Source organism: Heterocephalus glaber, unplaced genomic scaffold (genome assembly GCF_053883595.1).
Source record: "Heterocephalus glaber isolate CG9 unplaced genomic scaffold, H.glaber_assembly_v1.0 deba00001472, whole genome shotgun sequence".
Taxonomy (NCBI): Eukaryota; Metazoa; Chordata; class Mammalia; order Rodentia; family Bathyergidae; genus Heterocephalus; species Heterocephalus glaber.
This window is the reverse complement of record NW_028258315.1, coordinates 27,431,380-27,449,045: the sequence shown is the minus strand read 5'-3', so window position 1 is coordinate 27,449,045 and position 17,666 is coordinate 27,431,380. Positions and strand designations below refer to the sequence as shown.

Sequence of the window (17,666 nt, the reverse complement as noted above, 5' to 3'; positions counted from 1 at the left end):
AACTATCATTCCCGGTATTGTCTGGTGGTTGTCCAGATGGTGGAAATCCGGATGAAACTGATTTTCCCACCTCTGACAGGCTGTGACAAAGACCAAGGGAAATGCTCAGAGTCACCACAAAGAAAGAGAAAGGCCAGCTTTGTTGGTACTGAACACAACCTTAGGACAGGACTGAACTCAACCTTAGCAAAGTAACTACAGGGAATATAGCCCTTCACCTCCACTGCCATTTAAACCATGCAGACAGCACATTCTAGAGAGCACAGGCAGGGAGGCAATGCTGGCGCTGGGCACAAAGGGTGCATTGAATTGAAGGCCACTCTCCCACCCCATCCCAAGCATCTAGGTACTGCACTATGAAGCTGGGGTTTGTACATCTGCCCACTGCATTTCCTATTTCCATGCAGCAAATGTGAAAGGCAAAGGAGGCTGAATGCAGAGTTCCAATGGAAAACACAGTGCTGTCTCCCCAGGGCTCTCAGAAGGGTCTCTGACGGGGTTAGGGACTACCACTCCCCACATTACCCCTTTTATTGGAGATAGAGCCCACAAATAGCTGCATAATCCCCTACATTGCTGCCACCTCCCAAGCCTTGAAATAAAATCCCACCCCATCCCAAGGCCTGCTGGCACTGCCTAGCTGGACTTGCTACGGCCTTGTCCCTGTCCCCTCTCACACTGTGTGTCCCCTCTCATTCCACCCTCTGCCTGGCAAGCCCTGCTTGCTGCTCCCCCTTGAGGTGGCTTCTCATCCCGCAGATCTCAGCTTAGATGTGGCCTCCTTTGAGGGCACTTCCCCTCCAGAAGTGGGCTACCTGCCACCCTTACTATCTTTTCTCTCATCTTTGATTGTGGTCTCTCAGGTTCTTATAAAAATTATAAATATTTTTATCTTTTTACTCTCTGTGTCTCCCACTAGAATTCAGGCTTCATGAGGACAGCAGCTATGGTGGCCTCCCCACACACATATGGGCTGTTCTGCAGAATGTGTCTGACCTTGATCTTCAGGCCTAGCTCCTGGGACCCACTGTGGCTTCACAAGACAGAGATCGGCATATGGGCAGACATTTGGGAGATAACCACAGGTGATAGGAAGACTGGTTTCCCTGGGAAGTGTGAGGGCCACATGCACCAGGCACTGGCAAGTGGAGGGCTCACTGGCCTCTTGTCTAAGACACCAGCACAAGCTTGGCATGAACACTCAGTATTTGCCAAAAACCTTCACCCCAGGGGAAAAGAGCAGCTTGGTATAGCAATATCCGTGGGCTTGAAAGAGGCTGTACCAAATCCTACCCGGGGAACTCGGATTCAGGGGAGTCCCACCTGTCTGTTCACCTAGGTGCCCATGAGAGCAGGTGTCTGTAAGTCAGAGGTCCCTGCACCCTGCTAATGCCTATGTCTTAATCTGCTGCCCACATACCACTGATGAGCATGGCAAAGCAGGGGGGAGAGGTCGACCAGGAAGCAGAAGGGAATGTCAGCGCTCCCCACCCCCGTGACACCATCTCCACTGCATGGGAGGACAGAAGCAGCAAGTGTCAAGGTAAGGGCTCATTTTGGAATTATATTTGGGATACTGTTAATGTGAAAAGTGAATATGCTAGAACAAAGCTCAGAGGGAAGCAGCACCTCTAATAGCTTACCGCATGCGTCCTTTTTCTACTCCCTTCTCTCCATCCCTCTACCCCTCTCTCCATCCTTCCCTCCACCCTTTCCTCTGTCCCTCCATCCCTCCCACCATCCCTCTGTCCCTCCCTCCATTCTTCCACCCATCTCACCATCTCTCATCACTTCCTCCTTCCATTTATTCCTCCCTCCCTTCCTCCTTCCTCTCTCACAACCCTCAAGAGCACAAGGTCCATGAGAATTTAAAAATAGCCTAACATGGATTTCAAGTAGAGTAAACTAAATGAGTCCAATTTTCCACGCTTTTCATTTTAAATTATGCGCTGAATGTCTAGAAGCATAAGACGAAAGTGAGAAGAATTCAACACTGAAAATCTAATTTTCAAAAATTAGGTCCTAAGGCAGAACAGCGAGAATGCATTCACACGTATAATTGCGCCTGCAAATCAATACTAGCAGAATAAGTGCCCCATCAGGTGGGCGCTGCCTGGCCTTGGCTCACCTAACCATAGGAAACCAGTTCATTGGCACAGCAGGTGTTTGCTGAGCTCCTGCCAGGTGCCAGCCACAGCTGATGCCCAAGTGAATGCTCTAAGCTCATGGCCTCCAGCATCTTGTGAACCAGTAAGGAAATCAATATGGGTAGCAAGGTCTTTGCTACACCCAGAGAGGGAAAGAGAGAGGCCAGGACAGGAGAGCCATGTGCCCAAGTCAGGTGCTTCTCCAAGGTGTCACCAGACTAGTGGGGCAGAAACCTGCAGAGCAAACAGAGAACAGGTAGGTAGCAAGAAAGAAGCAGCAGCCAGGAGCTCACATGCACAGGCTGGGAAGAGGAACTAGTGTATGGGATACTGAACTTCAAGCCAGTGGAAGATGGAAGCAACTGGGAGAAAGAGCCAAAGAGGGGGCATGCATGAGCTGTGAGACGGTGGAGACACCACAGAGGGCAACCGAGAACAGTTTGTAAGTTGTTCTTCTGCAGGTGTGGACACTGCTCACAGAGCGGAATGATGCAGCCAGTCCCTAGTCCAGGAGAATAATTCCCCTGCCATGCAGAGAGGACTATAAGGGGAATGGGACAGATATAAGAGAAGCAATTGGATATTGCTGCTGTAATGCAGGAGGCCTGGAGTCCAAAAGTGCACATGGGGTGGAGCGAGGTGGCCTGTGGATCCAGCTTGACCTAATGTAACCACCTTGAGTCATAAGCACCATGATTGGCACCATGATTGCCCCAGAGTGACCCTGATCTGTTTTTTCCACAATTCAGCTTCCTAGAAAATTGTAAACAAATAAAACTGTATGACTGAACCTTGTGACCAGGAATGTACCTGACACCATGATAGTAACCTGAAAAAAACCAAGTGCATTCTGGTTTGGATAGTCACTTTATATAGCCCTTCTTCTGGCCAAATCTCAGGGATCTGCTTGGTCTAGCTGCTGCCCAGGACCACACATCTGTTAATAAACTGTCCAATAAACTGTCCTCGGTGTCATCCTGGATTATCTGCCTCTTTCTTCAGTGTATGGGGCTGGTTCCATACACTGCAACTGCCTTTCTCTGTAACAGGTGGGTTGGCGTGAAAGACATTTACAAAGTAAAACTGGCAGGACTTGATGTTAGGCTGAACCATCCATCCACAGGACAATACTTACGGAGCAACTGCTCAGCTACAATCACAGGAAACAAAGTTAGATAAATGGATGCTGATAAGTAAAACTGCTTAGACCAGTCCCAATACTTGAGAACTATCACAGTACTACTTGCTAAATAGAATGAATGAAAGAAGACTGATGAGAGCTGACACCCACGAAGGGAGCCATATGATAAGCAAAGAAGTAAGTGAACAGATACCAAGCACTGCAGATGCTGGTGATGGGAGCTTTAGGGGCAGGCTGCCATTTTTATAGGGCAGTTAGGGCAGGGGTGCCTTGAGATGGTGACATTTCAGCCTAGCCCAAAGGAGGTGAGCTCACCCAGGCAGTATGCAAGAAGGAAAGACTCCATCTCCACTTTTGTATTGGCCAGCGGGCAGCGGGGAGGAACACAGAGAAGCCCTGTGGAGGAAAGGCAGCTCACTTTCTAGCCTGTGGAGCTAGGTGTGTCTTTGAGGTATTCACACAGAGTTGACCAATAGTAGGTGGTCCTAAGTATACAGAGTTCAGGGAGACATAGAACAGGGATGGGCTATAGATTTTATGTTAAGTGAAGCTGATAGAGCAGTGATGCCAAAGTGGCTGAATTCATTCTCTATTGCCCCTGCAACACACTGCCAAAAACATAGTAATTTAAAATGATACAATTTATCACTCTTAATTCTGTAGGCCAGAAGTCCAGCATGGCTCCCTGATCAACATCTCTCTGGCTGAAATTAAGGGCTACACAGGGCTCTCTTCCTCTCTGAATGCTTCCAAACCCACGCAGGTCATTGATAGAATCCAGTTCCTTCCAGCCATAGGCTGAGGTCCCTGTCTCCTCCCTTGGCTTCCTGTGGCTGTCCACATTCCCTGGCCTTCAGGTTCTCCCTCCTTCCATTTCCAAAGCCAGTAATCGCAAGCTAAGCACACCTCATACTTCCGACCTTGCTGACTCTCCTTTGGTCTCATCGCTCCTCCAGCCAGCCTGAGAATGTTCTCTACCTCCAGGGGCTCAGGTTCCTAGATTGGGCACATTGGGGAGTCCAGGTTGCTCTCCCCACATCGGGATCCATGACCTTCACCAAATCTGCAAAGCCTGTGGCCTTGTGGACTAATATCTTCACAGGCTCAAGAGGTTAGCATGTGGGCATCCTTGGGGGCCATTATTCTGCCTCCCACACTGGCTTAGTACACCAAACAAAAAAGGTGCCTGAGAAAGAATCCCAAGGAACCAAACCTTTAAAAGATGAGTAGAGAAGGAGAGTGGAGTAGGGATAGTGGAGATGAAGTGGTCAGATGTAGAGGGATTCAAGAGGAAGCCAGTGAAGAATCGGTCCTTAAAGGCAGCAATGGAACCAGGTGCTGCTAAGTGGGCCAGGGAAGGATGGCCTGGGTTTGCAACCAGCTTACTGATGATCTACAACAACCTTCACACACATGCACACATGCACATACATGTGCACATTTAGAAATCCTACCAATCCACTGTGCTCCTGTCCCTGGTGGGTTCTACGCCTTGTTGAAGTTACATCCTCTTCACCCCAGCCTTTCCTGCCCTCAGTGATCCCCTGCCACCTGCAGCTTGCCCAGCGGCAGTCCACCACCTCCAGCCCCAGGGCTGGAGAGGGGACAATGTTTCAATGCTGCCAGGTGAGAGAGGTGCCAGGGCCTCACCAGCCCAAGAGGCATGAGCCTGGTTTTGAAATAACCAGCCAGACTTCCATCCCACAGGCGCATGCTCCTCCCACTGGAGGAAATGGAAGCTCTGGGTTCGGGGGAAACAAAAGAACCAAGCCCTTTCCACTCTGTTGCTGAAATTGATCCCCCGATATCTAAGGCCTCCAGAAAAATCTCATCTCCAGCCCCGTGGGTGTCTGGCATTTGTTTTAAGTATTTAAAATGCATTAGGCTTGACACTAGAGTGGCTAATAAGTTAATGTCCTAGGTATTTAGGAGAAGGTAAGTATAAAATTATTGGCTTGAAATGATCCCAATGAAACCATTTCTTCTAACAAGATCATAAAATGCACTTTCCCAGTGAGTCATATATAACTGGCTCAACTATATAATAAAATGGGGATACAGTTTAATGGAAGACAGAGCCTGTTGGACTGAAGTTTGAGGTGTGACTTCTGTCTCACTGCTGTGTTTGAGGGATTGTAGGATCTTTTTCCTGATCTTTCTGTCACTAGGCTCAGAGATAAGCGCTCAGTTTCTGCTTATCACAGGGCTACATTATAAATATGTGGGTTGGACGATGACTCTTTTAACCAAAAAGAAGAGAAATAGGAAGTCTAAACCCAATTTCTGATTCTGCAGATAGTATCAGAAAAGCCCGGTTACTACCTTAGAATCCCATTAAGGTTCAAAAGGGGAATTCATTCCAAGGAACTGTGAATATGTGCTTTTTATGTTGAAATATGAGAAAATAATACAGAAAAATGTATATAGACCTGTTCTTAACTGCAGATGTTGAGATTCAGAGACTTACAGGGCAGTGACCCCAGCCACTGTTGTACATTGTTCCCATACAATATCAGTTCCTTAATCTTTGGGAACATGTTTGTGTTATCCCAGCCCTGAAACTCATTTCTCTACCAGTTTTCCCCCTGTATCATTTTAATTATGCAGCTCTTTCTGACATCTACCTTCTACAAATAAAAACTATTTAAGTCCTTCTTTCAGATGGAGAACACAATGTTTTCATCTCCCTCTTCTTCATGTGGCAGCACTCCCTAAGTACCCACCTGCAGGAGGGGCAACAAAATTAAGCACCTAGGCTCAGCGGGCAGACACTGGGTGAACCTCAAGACTGTGTGGGAGAATCAGAGCAGTGGCAGCAGGCTGAGCTTCGGGGCAGAGCACCCTTTGATGCTGACTCTGTGTGGCATAGACAATGCCATTTACAGCCACTCAGTGTCAGGCCTGAGGGTCAGAACACATGGGTGGTTGGCCCTGAGCAACTGGGGCTTTCCCTGAACCTGTCCACTTTCCCAGGATGGACAGATCTTCATCTTGCTCAAAGAGCAGCCTTGGAGGCCTGGAAAGGCCAGAGTTTTCCTGCAGTTTAATTACACTGTAGTTCCATGTGTTCGGGTGCAAAAGCCTCCCAGGCCTTTTTCTGAAATCTTGATGGGAAGCCTTCCTGACCCCACAACACTTGCATTCTGCATGCACCTGAAACCAGTGCCATGTGGACAATACCAAGGTCTGCTGCCAGCTGGAGCTATTCCCCTAGGTGTGCTCTGTGTGTGTTCCATGCTCTAAAATGTCCGGGAAATTCTGCTTTGCATGTGCATTCTGTTAAAAGTGGTGTATTGCACACTCATATTACTAACAAGATCCATATACATGAAATGTGTATACTTTATGGTCAACTCAAGAAATTTCCAAGGAAAGTGTTAAATGTGCTAAATCACTGACTTGACTGTCAATGTCAGAACCCAGCCCAGTGTAGACACAGGTGCTCCGCTGACCCAACTGGCTTCCTACAGCTGCGCATCAACACCAGGATGCCACAGAGATGCAGGCTGTTTGGAAGGTGACTGTGTGGCCTTCCTTGTACCAGGCTTTGCACCAACTGTTTTCTACATGGTCTGTCATGGAGTGTTCCTACATCACATGTGAAAGAGCACAGGTACCTTTGTGAGCTGTCCCAACCTCCCACCTTATTTTTGTTGCTTTGGAAAGTTCAGGATCTGAATTTTGAGAGAAGTGATTTAATAAAAGTTACTGCTCTCCTCTTCTCTGCTCATCTTTTGTAGATTTATTTCCTTTGTTTATATGAGGTTGTTTGGGGGAAAGTCCTTCTTGAAAAAGATGGGGGGATTCCCCCAACACTGTTACTAAGTGGCCTGGCTTCCCCTGCTAGATTTCACTTGCATATTAAACACCCAGGACTTGCCACTATCCTGGGCTGTCAGTGGGCTTGGCACGCCACAGAAAGTCCAGAGAGCAGATGGTCTCATCCTGCTATACGAAGATGCCCCCAAAGCTCTTTAGTATGTACTACCTTATACAATTTGATAGGTGCTCCCTAGGACTGAGAGCATACGGGGCTATGTGGTTTGTCTCTGGCTCAGACCCACCACAAGTCAGTCCTTGTGTGCTTGTATTAGATACTTTTTCTCATTGCTGAGACAAAATACTAAACATCCAAAGTTAAAGGAGGAGGGGTTTATTTTGGCTCACAGTGTGTAGAGGTTTCAGTCCAGAATCAGCTGGCTCCAAGGCAGGGTGGCATGGCAGAGGGGCATCACAGAGAAGAAATAGTTCATGGTGGGCAGAAGACAGGAGGCAGAAGGCACCAAGCTAGAAACAAGTGATAAGTGACAAGCAACAAGCAGCAGCAACAGCAGCTCTTTCTGTCTCTTATATCTTATCCAGACTAGGGTGGGTAGCACTCACATCCTTAATCCTAGCATCACAAGTGAATCAATCCCAGCCTCACATCATTGATCCCACCAGTACACATCCTATATCCAGCCACCTCCGAAAAGCCCCACCTATGACCACATGAGACTTTGGGGCCAAGATCTAGGTCTATAAGACTGCTCAGACACAGGCAGAGGCCTCTGAAATCAACCCTTTCTTTAGTGCCACCAAACTTCTATCTTTGTAAGGCACACATCCCAGAGTCAGCTGGCCCCTCAGGCAGGGGAGCACCAGACACCCTCCCTCACCACCAGCAAGCTTCAAATCACCTGCTTGGAAATGGAAAACCAGGCATTCTCAATAATATTATCAAATGGGCCATCCACTGAGAAGCCTCCGAACCACTGACTTAGCTGTTTTCCATCCAATTAGGAATATATATATTTTCACATATATATTCACATATATATTCACATACATGCATATATAATCATATATATATATCACATCATAGTAGCAAGTCTTCCTCACCAATGTATTTGGAGAGGTTTACTTAATTTTAAAAGATGCTGTGTTAAAATGAAATTCTTTTCTGGAAATTCATGAAGTTCCTTCCAAAAATCAGAGGTGCCATGAAACATCACAGAACTGCGGGTCAGGATGGATTTTAGGAAGAAGCAGCAGGGGGCCCTGTGCAAAGTGGCAGAACTGCTTTGCAGGTGGGAGTAAATGGCCAGATTACTCATTCTGTGAAGGATAATTGTAAGGCTTACAATTCTTGCTGCATATTTGGTTATGCTTTCAAAGCACTCAAAGCTCTTCTTACAACTGAAAGATGATGTAGCATAATGGTTATGAGCAAGACTGGAGCTCAGATAGATGTGAGTAAGATCTTAGCTGCTCAGTCTGCCAAGCTGAAGCAAGTGAATTAGCATCTCTGCATCTCATTTCCATATCTGAAAACTAGGACTTTACATTGAGAGTCAGGGAAACCATGTGTCCTCCATAGGTAATGGTTAACTACAACCACTGCTCATTTTTACCGCTGACACAGTATGCTGATGACAGCACAAGGACATTAGCCTCCACTTCATGCATCACCACACAGAGCTTAATTTTTAAAGCAACTTCACAAGCAGAGGAAGTGGTGCACTCCTGTAATCCCAGCACTCTGGGAGGTTAAGACAGAGAATGGCAAATTTGAGCCCACTGTGGTCAAATTATCAACTTAGCAAAACCCAGTCTCAAATAAAAAATAAAAAGGGCTAGGGATGGAGGTCAGTGCAAAATCTCTGGGTTCAATCTATAGTATCACCAAAAAAAAGGCTACTTCACAATTTCACAGTTTAATCAATACCCTCCAACGTTAAGAATCAGAGGTGTGTGATTTTGACAAGCTGCAATAATAGAAGCTTTGAATTTAGGTTGTTAACACTACAGACACATCCAACACATTCACTGCAGGATAAATTATGACTCATTTTAGGATTATCTCACAGCTCCAGTCACTCATTGAGCTGATCACTGGCTGGCTCCTGGTGAGGCCTCAGGCATAGGAGGAAGAGGGCGGCAGTATGTCACACAATCCCTAAATTACCAAGCATACCCACTGCAATGGGAATATTGTCCATGGAGTTACGTGATGATGCTCGAAGCACAGTAAAAGGTCACAGTCTGTGAAGTCAGCAAGTCGAGACTTAGCCCCAGCCTATGTCACGCACTCAGGTATGTTACTGAGCCTTGAGTCCATTTCCTTGTGTGGAAAATGAGAAAAATAATTCCTATGTATTAAGTTACTGTGAGGATTAAAAATAAACACAAATCATATCAGATGCTCCATTATCAGGTGCTCTATTTTAAAAAATTGCTATTTTCTTAGTTCTAATACCAGATATGTGACAAACACTGATCTTGACCTGGGCCAGAAGTTCCCAAGTAGCACTAAATAAAAACATTCCCCACCAGCCTGCTAGGTTATCTTGGAGGCAGCATCTTCCCAGCTCTGGCTTCTGCTCTACAGAATACCAGGGCTCCATTCTCACGTAACTCATGTAACACCAGGCACTGTGCTTACAATTTGTGAAACTGCCACTAGGTGCCAGTATTGAGCAAACAGTGGCTGCCACAGCTGTCAGCAACATAATGGGGTGGGGCCACCAGTCGACGTCCAAAGTGTAGAGTGGGTCCTCAGTGGACAGTAGGGTCACTATGTGGCAGGGCAGCACAGATAGTCTGTGCTCCAGAAGGACATTTTCCCAGACTTTTTGGTTCACTCACTTAAGTCACTGAGTCAACAAATACTTATTCCTGCCAGGAATGGGTGAATCAAGTTAGTTTTGTAACCAAACCTTGTTAGGGGTCACTGTGCCTTGCGTAAGTCCCTGGGCACCTCCCTGCACACCTGCAGGCGGGCACGCACATGCAGAGAGCAGAAAGGAGCTATACAGAATCTGCTGCACCTGAAGTTAAGGTGCTACTGAGCAAGCCCAGGTGAGTCAAGGGCTTGGAACCCTAATGACCCTGAGGAGTCAGGCCTGGTGCAAGATTCTTTTCTTTCCTTTTCCTTTCCTTTCTTTTTCTCTTGCTTCCTTCCTTCCTTCCTTTCCCTTCTCCCTTTCTTTCTTTCCTCTTTCTCTTCCTCCATTCTTCCTTTTTTCCTTTTATAGTACTAGGGATTAAACCCAGGGCCTTTGAACTAAGCTACATCCCCAGTTCCTTTTTTATTTTGGGACAGGGTCTCACTAGTTTTGCTAAGATGTCCAATCTAGGTTTGAACTTGTGATCCTCCCACCTCAGTCTGTCAGAGTGTTGGGATTACAGAGTGGGCCACCACCCATGCTGGGCATGGAACAGGCTTCCTTTCTGTCAGGGACCACCAGGAAATCAGGGCAGCCTTAAAGTACAGGTGCTGGGTTCTTCCTGGTCCACTGAGAAACATCTCATTTTCCTGAGGGGCTTCTCAGGACAAACACAACCCCAGGATTCATCTAAATGTCTGCCAGGGTTTGTCCCCGCTTGGGAACAAATTCTCAGAAATGAACCAAAAAGAGAATGACTGGAGGGGAAGTGGGTTGCCAGTTCTTGAGTTCCTGGGTTGATAAAGTGGGAGATGACATGATGGCTGGCAGTTCCAGAGGTGCATGGAATCTAAGAATGGGTCCGAAGTGGTGGCCCAGCTTCTGGGTCCCTAGACTTCTGTCAGGAAACTAGACTTGCAGTGGGTCTTCAGTCTCCTATATTTAGTCCCCAAGCCACCAGCAGCATGTGTGACATCATTCTCAAACTTCCTGTGCAATGCATGATGTCATTCTGTTTTCCTTTATCCAAAAGCTGAATGAATGAACAGCATCCCAGAGCTCCACGTCTCCTCAGCACTCATCTCTGCTGATGGGCCCCTTGTCATGAGCGCCTTGCACTTGGGGTGATGAACTTTCAAATTGTTGTCAGGATCTCAGAGCAGCCACCAAGCCCCATTTGGGGGCCATGTGAGGTGAAGGGTGGGCTACTAGTGGTCTGTATCTGATCAACACTTCTGGCAGGGCTCTGGGCATCAGCTTCGACCTCACTGTGCCAGGGTCATCGTCTACAGAGCGGAACAGAATGACCACAGCAACTGCTCAGTTATGGGGAAGATTAAACATGGTACCATGTGCAAAGTGCTCAAATCCATCCCTGGCACATGAAACACACACACACACACACACACACACACACACACACACACACACGCAGAGGAAAAGCCAGAGTCAGCAGAGCCCTGAAACAGGATGCCAACGGAGTGGTCCACCTGCCACCCTTGGCACTCACGAATTCTGCAAGTGATCCCAAACTGTCCCAAGCTCTCCTGACCTCACACCACTTATCCATACAGCAGGAGGGTTACACTACCTGATCTCAAAGGTCCTTTCAGTTCAAAACCCAAGAGAAAGAACAATGGGAACATTTTGTCAATTTGTTTCCTAAAACTTCCCAGTTTTACAAAATGCTTTTCTTCTCCAATGATGTTGACAGTGACAGCCTGGTTGATCTCAGATTCCCCAGCTTATACCAGAGGTGACCTGGCAACCTGGGAGCCCAGGATGGACTCCCAGAACTAATGCCGTTGTCCTCACACAGTGCCCACAGCTCACCACAGCACCCTTCCTCATCCAGGCTCCTGGCACCATGTTAGCAGCTGGGTTTGAGCAGCTCCTGCCCTCCTCACCAAGTGCCCCCTAAATACAATGCCTGCAGAGTTAGATATAGATCTCCTTCCAGGAGAAATAAAAAGGTGGAATACCTTCTTTAAAGCAACATTTTCTTGCCAGACTTGAAAAGAAATCCGGGATCACCTTCTATGTTTCTTTTCTTCCCATCTGGCTTTAAGCCTCTATCCTGCCTCTGACCCCCTCCAGCCATATGGGGCTTCCTGACCCCAATTAGCTGAAGAGATGTCTGCAGAAAGCATCTGTCTGCCCATCCCCAGCGCCATCGAGCAGCATCTCTGGAAACAGCCTGAGGACATGCTGAGTTAGAAGTGGACCTGTCTCTACTTGGCACTGGCGCATGTTCCCTGGCAGTGCAAGGCCACAGGGGGTCATCAAGTCTGGAAAGAACAACAAAGCCAGACTGACAGATGACAGCACAAGTGATTTCAGCCATTTTCCAAGTCCTGGGATTAAAGATGCCTTCTATGAGCTGTAAGATTTTGAACCATGAGGGAGCCATCTCAGGGACAGGACTTCCATATTGTGTCAAGAGTCGGGGAAGAGGAAGGATGACCAGAGCAATGACACTCCTGGATGTTGGCGCCATTGAAAGGCTGGTGAATTTGTAACACAGGAGGGCCCAACCTCCATCCTGAGGATGCCCTACAGAAAACAACTAAGGGCTGTCTCCAAGTCACTGTCCTTTATAGGACACAACTTACTGTATCTAAAAGCCTCCAAACAGAACAATGTTGGCATCTCAAGAAATACAGGGTAGAACATTCGCTTAACTACCTATCACCCTACCTTCCTATGGGCCTTGCCTCACCAGTTTCCCTATCTGAAAGCAGCCATCAATTCTGACCTTTTATACTGCTCTATGTCTTTCAGACCCCTGTGCTTAGCACGTGTTTTTTCTAAATTAACTGGATAAACATAGAGTGGGATGTTAGCGAGATTAAAAGGGGAATGTCTGAAGAAGAGTTTCCTAACCTAGACAGCATGCTCCCACATGGGGCAGTGTGGTGCCAGGCCACCAGGACTGCTGAAGGGACTCTTGGGTCCAAGCACACCCATCATGAGACCAGCAAGAAGGAGGGATGCCATGGAAGGATCAGGACCTGGAACTGTACCCCTGAATTGCCAGAGCATAGCGATGGGGAACCCAGCCAGCTGCAGGTGTTGGGAGGAATGGGAATGTGCTCTATAACAGACAGGACCAAAGGGCCGACATTAGGAGACCAGCTCCTGTACTCCTTGTCCAACCTTCGGTTCTACAGAAGTCCAGCCGTGGCACTCTGCACATTCAGTCAGGGCTCCTCACTCATGCCATGTCAGCTCCATCCATCACCACTCTTTTATTCAAGTATTTGGTGTAGCTTTTACCCAAGGGGGAGGGACATGATGAAAGGCAGCTGGGGAGCAGACAATGTTGGCAATGTTGGCAGTGGGCAAGGGATTCCAGTGGAGGCTGAATCCACAAAGAGGGAAAGCTACATGACACAGGTGAGCGGTTCAGGCCCACCCTACCCCCCAGTTCTGGGGGCATTAGATATGCTACCAGCATAGAGTTTATCAATTTACCAGAATATGATAAATTTCCAGCCATCTTAACTACACTGCAGAGAAACTAGGTGTATGGAAGGTGAAGCATCAAGTCATGCAGACATCTGTCCACAGCAAAAAAAATACCCTAATTATCATGCATTTTAATGTCCCCAACCTGGACCTGAACAGATATATTTCATGCTCAGGATTAGCAATGGTTTTAGGCTATAAGACAGTAAGTGGCTATAAATGGAAAGCACATGGCCTCCCCTGTAGTGAGGCTGGAAACTGAAATAGAGAATGAGAACACTGAGCCTTCTCATCATCTGTTCAAATAAAAGGGGATTCTCCTTTCCAGATGGAGAGAAACCAGTTGGAAAGACAATCAATACACCATCACCAGCCCCAAAGGCTTTGCAGGAGGTGGCAAGAAGCAGGCATACTGCAGAGAAAACGTCCACCATGGTGAAGCCAGGGACTTAGAAAGCATTGTTAGACTATCTGGAATTCGAAGGGAAAATGTCAGGAAGCCAATAGATTTCTGAGAAAAATATGTAAATCATAAAGACAATGCTGTGTCCCCTTGGGAAAGTCTCATTCTTTGAATCTTGCCTTGCTTAAAGAGGTCACACGGGGGCATGAGAAGCAAGTCTGCACTGGGCCCATTCTGTGTCCCCATCCAAGTCCTCAGAGTAAATGAGGATAAATCTGCCCTGCCTGTCAGTCCAAGGGGCTTCCTCTCTTAGTTCCTTTGGCTTTCTACCTACCGCCCAAGCCTCCTTCAGCCTGATCTCCTGACAGCTGGACCTGAAGGCAGCCACTGAAACCCAACTCATCTGCATACTGGCCAGGTGCACACAGGACAGCCTGGGGCCATCATTAGGCTTATAAAGGTTGTGCATCCCAAGCCAAATTGTGGGGTCAGCCTCCCTATGCCACAGCAAGCCCCTGTGGAGATGGGATCCACAGCTACCATGGAATCTGGGGGAGCCCCACTGCTGCATGCATTGATGCTCTGACACCTGACCTGGCATTCTGCTCTGTTCACCCTGAGTTTCCCCTTCTGTGATTCACATGGATAACATACCATGCTCTCCATGTAAACCCACTGTTGATACAGGCGAGACTGTGGTCATTCTACTGATTCCAAACATATTAGTTTGCTTACTCCAAAATAAGCTTCCTGTCCTCTTAAGTCTATCTACAAACAGGTATGAGATTTTACTTTTTTGGTGAGTAAGCCAGTAACAACCACCTTGGGTTGAGAATACTCATAGAAGTGAGTAACCATTTCTCTGAAGGGACATGGCCCATGCTGGTGGCACTGAGTGGCCACATGATAGCAGCATTTACTGTGTGCTCCTCATGGAGCAAATACAGTTGGGAGTTTCCCAGGACCACGGCAGCAATGTGCCACAAACTCAGTGGCTTAAAAGAACAGCAATTTAGCCAGGGATTTAGCTCAGTGGCCCTGCACCTGCCTCATAAGCGCAAAGTCCTGAGTTTGATCCCCGGTACCGGAAAAAAAAAAGAACAGCAAATTATTCTCACAGTTCCAGTACCCAGAAATCCAAAGTCAAGGTGTTAGCGAGTAGCTTCCTTCTGGAGGCTCTGAGGAACCGTCCCATGCCTCACTCTGACTCTGGTGGTTGCAGCAACCCCTGGCTGTCTTCGGCTTGGAGATGTGTTGCTCCTGTCTCTGCTTCTGTCTTCACATGGCATCCACTCCCCTTATATCTCTGTGTCACGCTTTCCCCCTTCTTCCTCTGAATGACCACCCGCCATTGTGCTTAGGGCCTGCCCTGAGTCCAGAAGGACCTCATTCCTGGATTCTTATGCCTGAAAAGATCTTGTTACCAAGTAAGGAACATGCATAGGTATGAGGGGGTAAGGACTTGGACACAGCTGTTATGACAACACAATTTACCGGACTACAGGTTTAATGGGAAGCACTGTGTATGCTACCTCACTGTTAGAAGGAACCTCTGAGGTCCTCTTGTCCCACCACTTTTGTGACTCAGGAATGGCTCGGTAACATGACTGGCAGCAGCCACTCAATGGCAGCCTGAGTATCTCTAGCACATGGCCACTCTGGACTCTTACAGGAGCCACTCCAGCCGCAGGCTGCTCCGGTGGCCCTAACCATGTTCCTGATGCCCAATATCACCAGGGGTTGGGAATTTATCATCACTGTTTTTCAGATGCAGAAACTAAGGACAAAGCATTACCTGACTTTAAGATCCTGCAAGTAGCAAGCCAGAATCAAGGCTATCCAGTCACATAGGAGCTCCTGCCATCAATCACGAGTGAATGATTCTGTGGGGAGAGGGCAGAGAAGGTGGCCCGAATCCCAAGGTGAAGTCTAAAGACTCTCAGTGGGACCATAAAGATGAACAACAAAGGAACTAAACGTCCTTGCCATGTGCAATCCATCCCATCCCTCCTTACTCATCAGATACAATCCATTCTGCCCTCCCTAATCCTGGAGAACTGTGGACTGACTGTGCTGGGTAATAACTAAAGCAAAGGAATCAGTAAACATAAAACAGTACTGCTGCCTGTGCCCTTGCGCTATAGCAAGAGGCACCCTACTTCCTCTTCTGACTGGCCAGGGATCACCTTCCTTTTTATTTTTTTTTCCATTAAGTTTATTGGTACATTTTCGGTATAAAATACAGTTACATTCATCATTGGGATCTTGTACCTTTACATGAGTATCTTGGTTCTTTTTTGTCCCCCTTCCTTTGCCCTCCCTTCACCCCCTCCATCCTTCCCTATTTGCAAAGACTTTGTTTCCATTTTTTTTCTTTTCTCATATTTTTTCTTTTCCCTTTTTTCCTTTCCCCTACCCCTCCCAATTCCCCTGCTCCTTTAGACCTTTACTTCCTGTTATACAATATCAACTATACATTTTTTAAATTACAATATCAAGATCTAAGAGACATTACCACAGATTTTGCAGAATTTAAAAGGATATAGAAAGCATATTACAAAAATCTGTTTTGAAATAAATTTGACAACTTCTAAGAAGTACCTTGGAAGACAAATTAATGAAACTAACTCTGGAGGAAATATAAAATTTGAATAGCACCTATTAAAGAAAGTATATTCCTACCTTGAAAACCTACCTATATGACAACAGCAGACTCATAAACATTTTAACTGATAAGTTATATCAAACAATTAAAGCAGAAAAAAGAAGGAACACTTCTCCCCTCATTTTAGGAACTCAACATTGTGCTAATCCTAAAACTGGATAAAGATAATAGAAGAAAAAAGTATGAACATAGATAGAAATTCGTTTAACAAAACAAACTATTAGAAGTGAGATCTGGCAGGATGTAGAAAGTGATTTTGTTATAGGGATGGCAGTGTTGGTTCAGCATTGGAAGATCAACCCCCAAAAGTCATCATTTTAACAGAGAAAAGAAAAAAGCTATATGATCCTGTCATTAGTTGGAGAAAAAGTATTGGACTAAATTCTACAGCTGTTCATGGTAAAAGCTATCAGGAGACCAGAAGTAGAACAGAAACTTCTCAACAGATTAAAGACATGTACTCCTTACTTCCAGTTAGATTGCCTTATATGAATGGAGAAGATACAATGCTTTCTCCTTAAGGTGGGGAACAAGGGCAGATATGCTTACTCTTTATCTGTCCATTAAACTTTGAAACTTAGTCCCCACCAAAATAGTCTGGCAGTAAAATGACACAAATAGGATAGGATTGGCATGGCAGAAGCAAAATCTTTATATGTAGATGAAATGATCATCTACAGAGAAAATACTAAGAAATCTCTAGGAGCTCCTAGAACTTGTATTTGAATTTAGCAGGATGAGAAAACACAAGGTATATATAAAAATTCAGGTCTGTGTATACTTGCCATAAATGAAGAATTGGATATTGAAATTTAAAAGTTATGTAGGAGTACAAAGGACCTAGAAAAGTTAAAAAAAAACAAAACAACAAAAGTAGTGTTGGAAGACGCTTAGTACCTAATTTTAAGACTTCTTCTAAAGCTACAGTAATGAAGGCAGTGTTGGTGTAAGGAAAGACATATAGATCATTGGAATAAAACAGAGAACCTAGAAATAGAACCACACATATATGGTCCACTGAGTTTTGAAAGATTATTTAACATTAACATTTTATAGAATATAAACTCAATTCAAGAGCCGAGGAAGAGACAGTGTTTTCAGCAAATGGCACTAGAACACCTGGTATCCATATATAAAAAATTAACCTCAACTCTTTATTTCCATACATGAAAATAACTTGAAGGGATCTATGAAC

The 17,666-nt window shown here is 46.1% G+C and overlaps 1 protein-coding gene across 4 annotated transcripts in view; it reads right to left on the bottom strand.

Annotated features, from left to right (window-relative positions):
• Positions 1–17,666, bottom strand: part of Disc1 (DISC1 scaffold protein) — a 340,459-nt gene that overhangs the window by 86,101 nt on the left and 236,692 nt on the right. Inside the window, exon 10 of one of the 4 annotated variants that reach the window (XM_087181896.1) lies at positions 1,750–11,221. The exons of the other annotated variants lie outside the window; for them this stretch is intronic. Coding sequence (XP_087038022.1) covers positions 11,082–11,221 — 140 coding nt within the window. The 3' untranslated portion in view covers positions 1,750–11,081. Of the gene's footprint in view, positions 1–1,749; positions 11,222–17,666 lie in introns of those variants that run through there. 4 annotated transcript variants of the gene reach the window in all.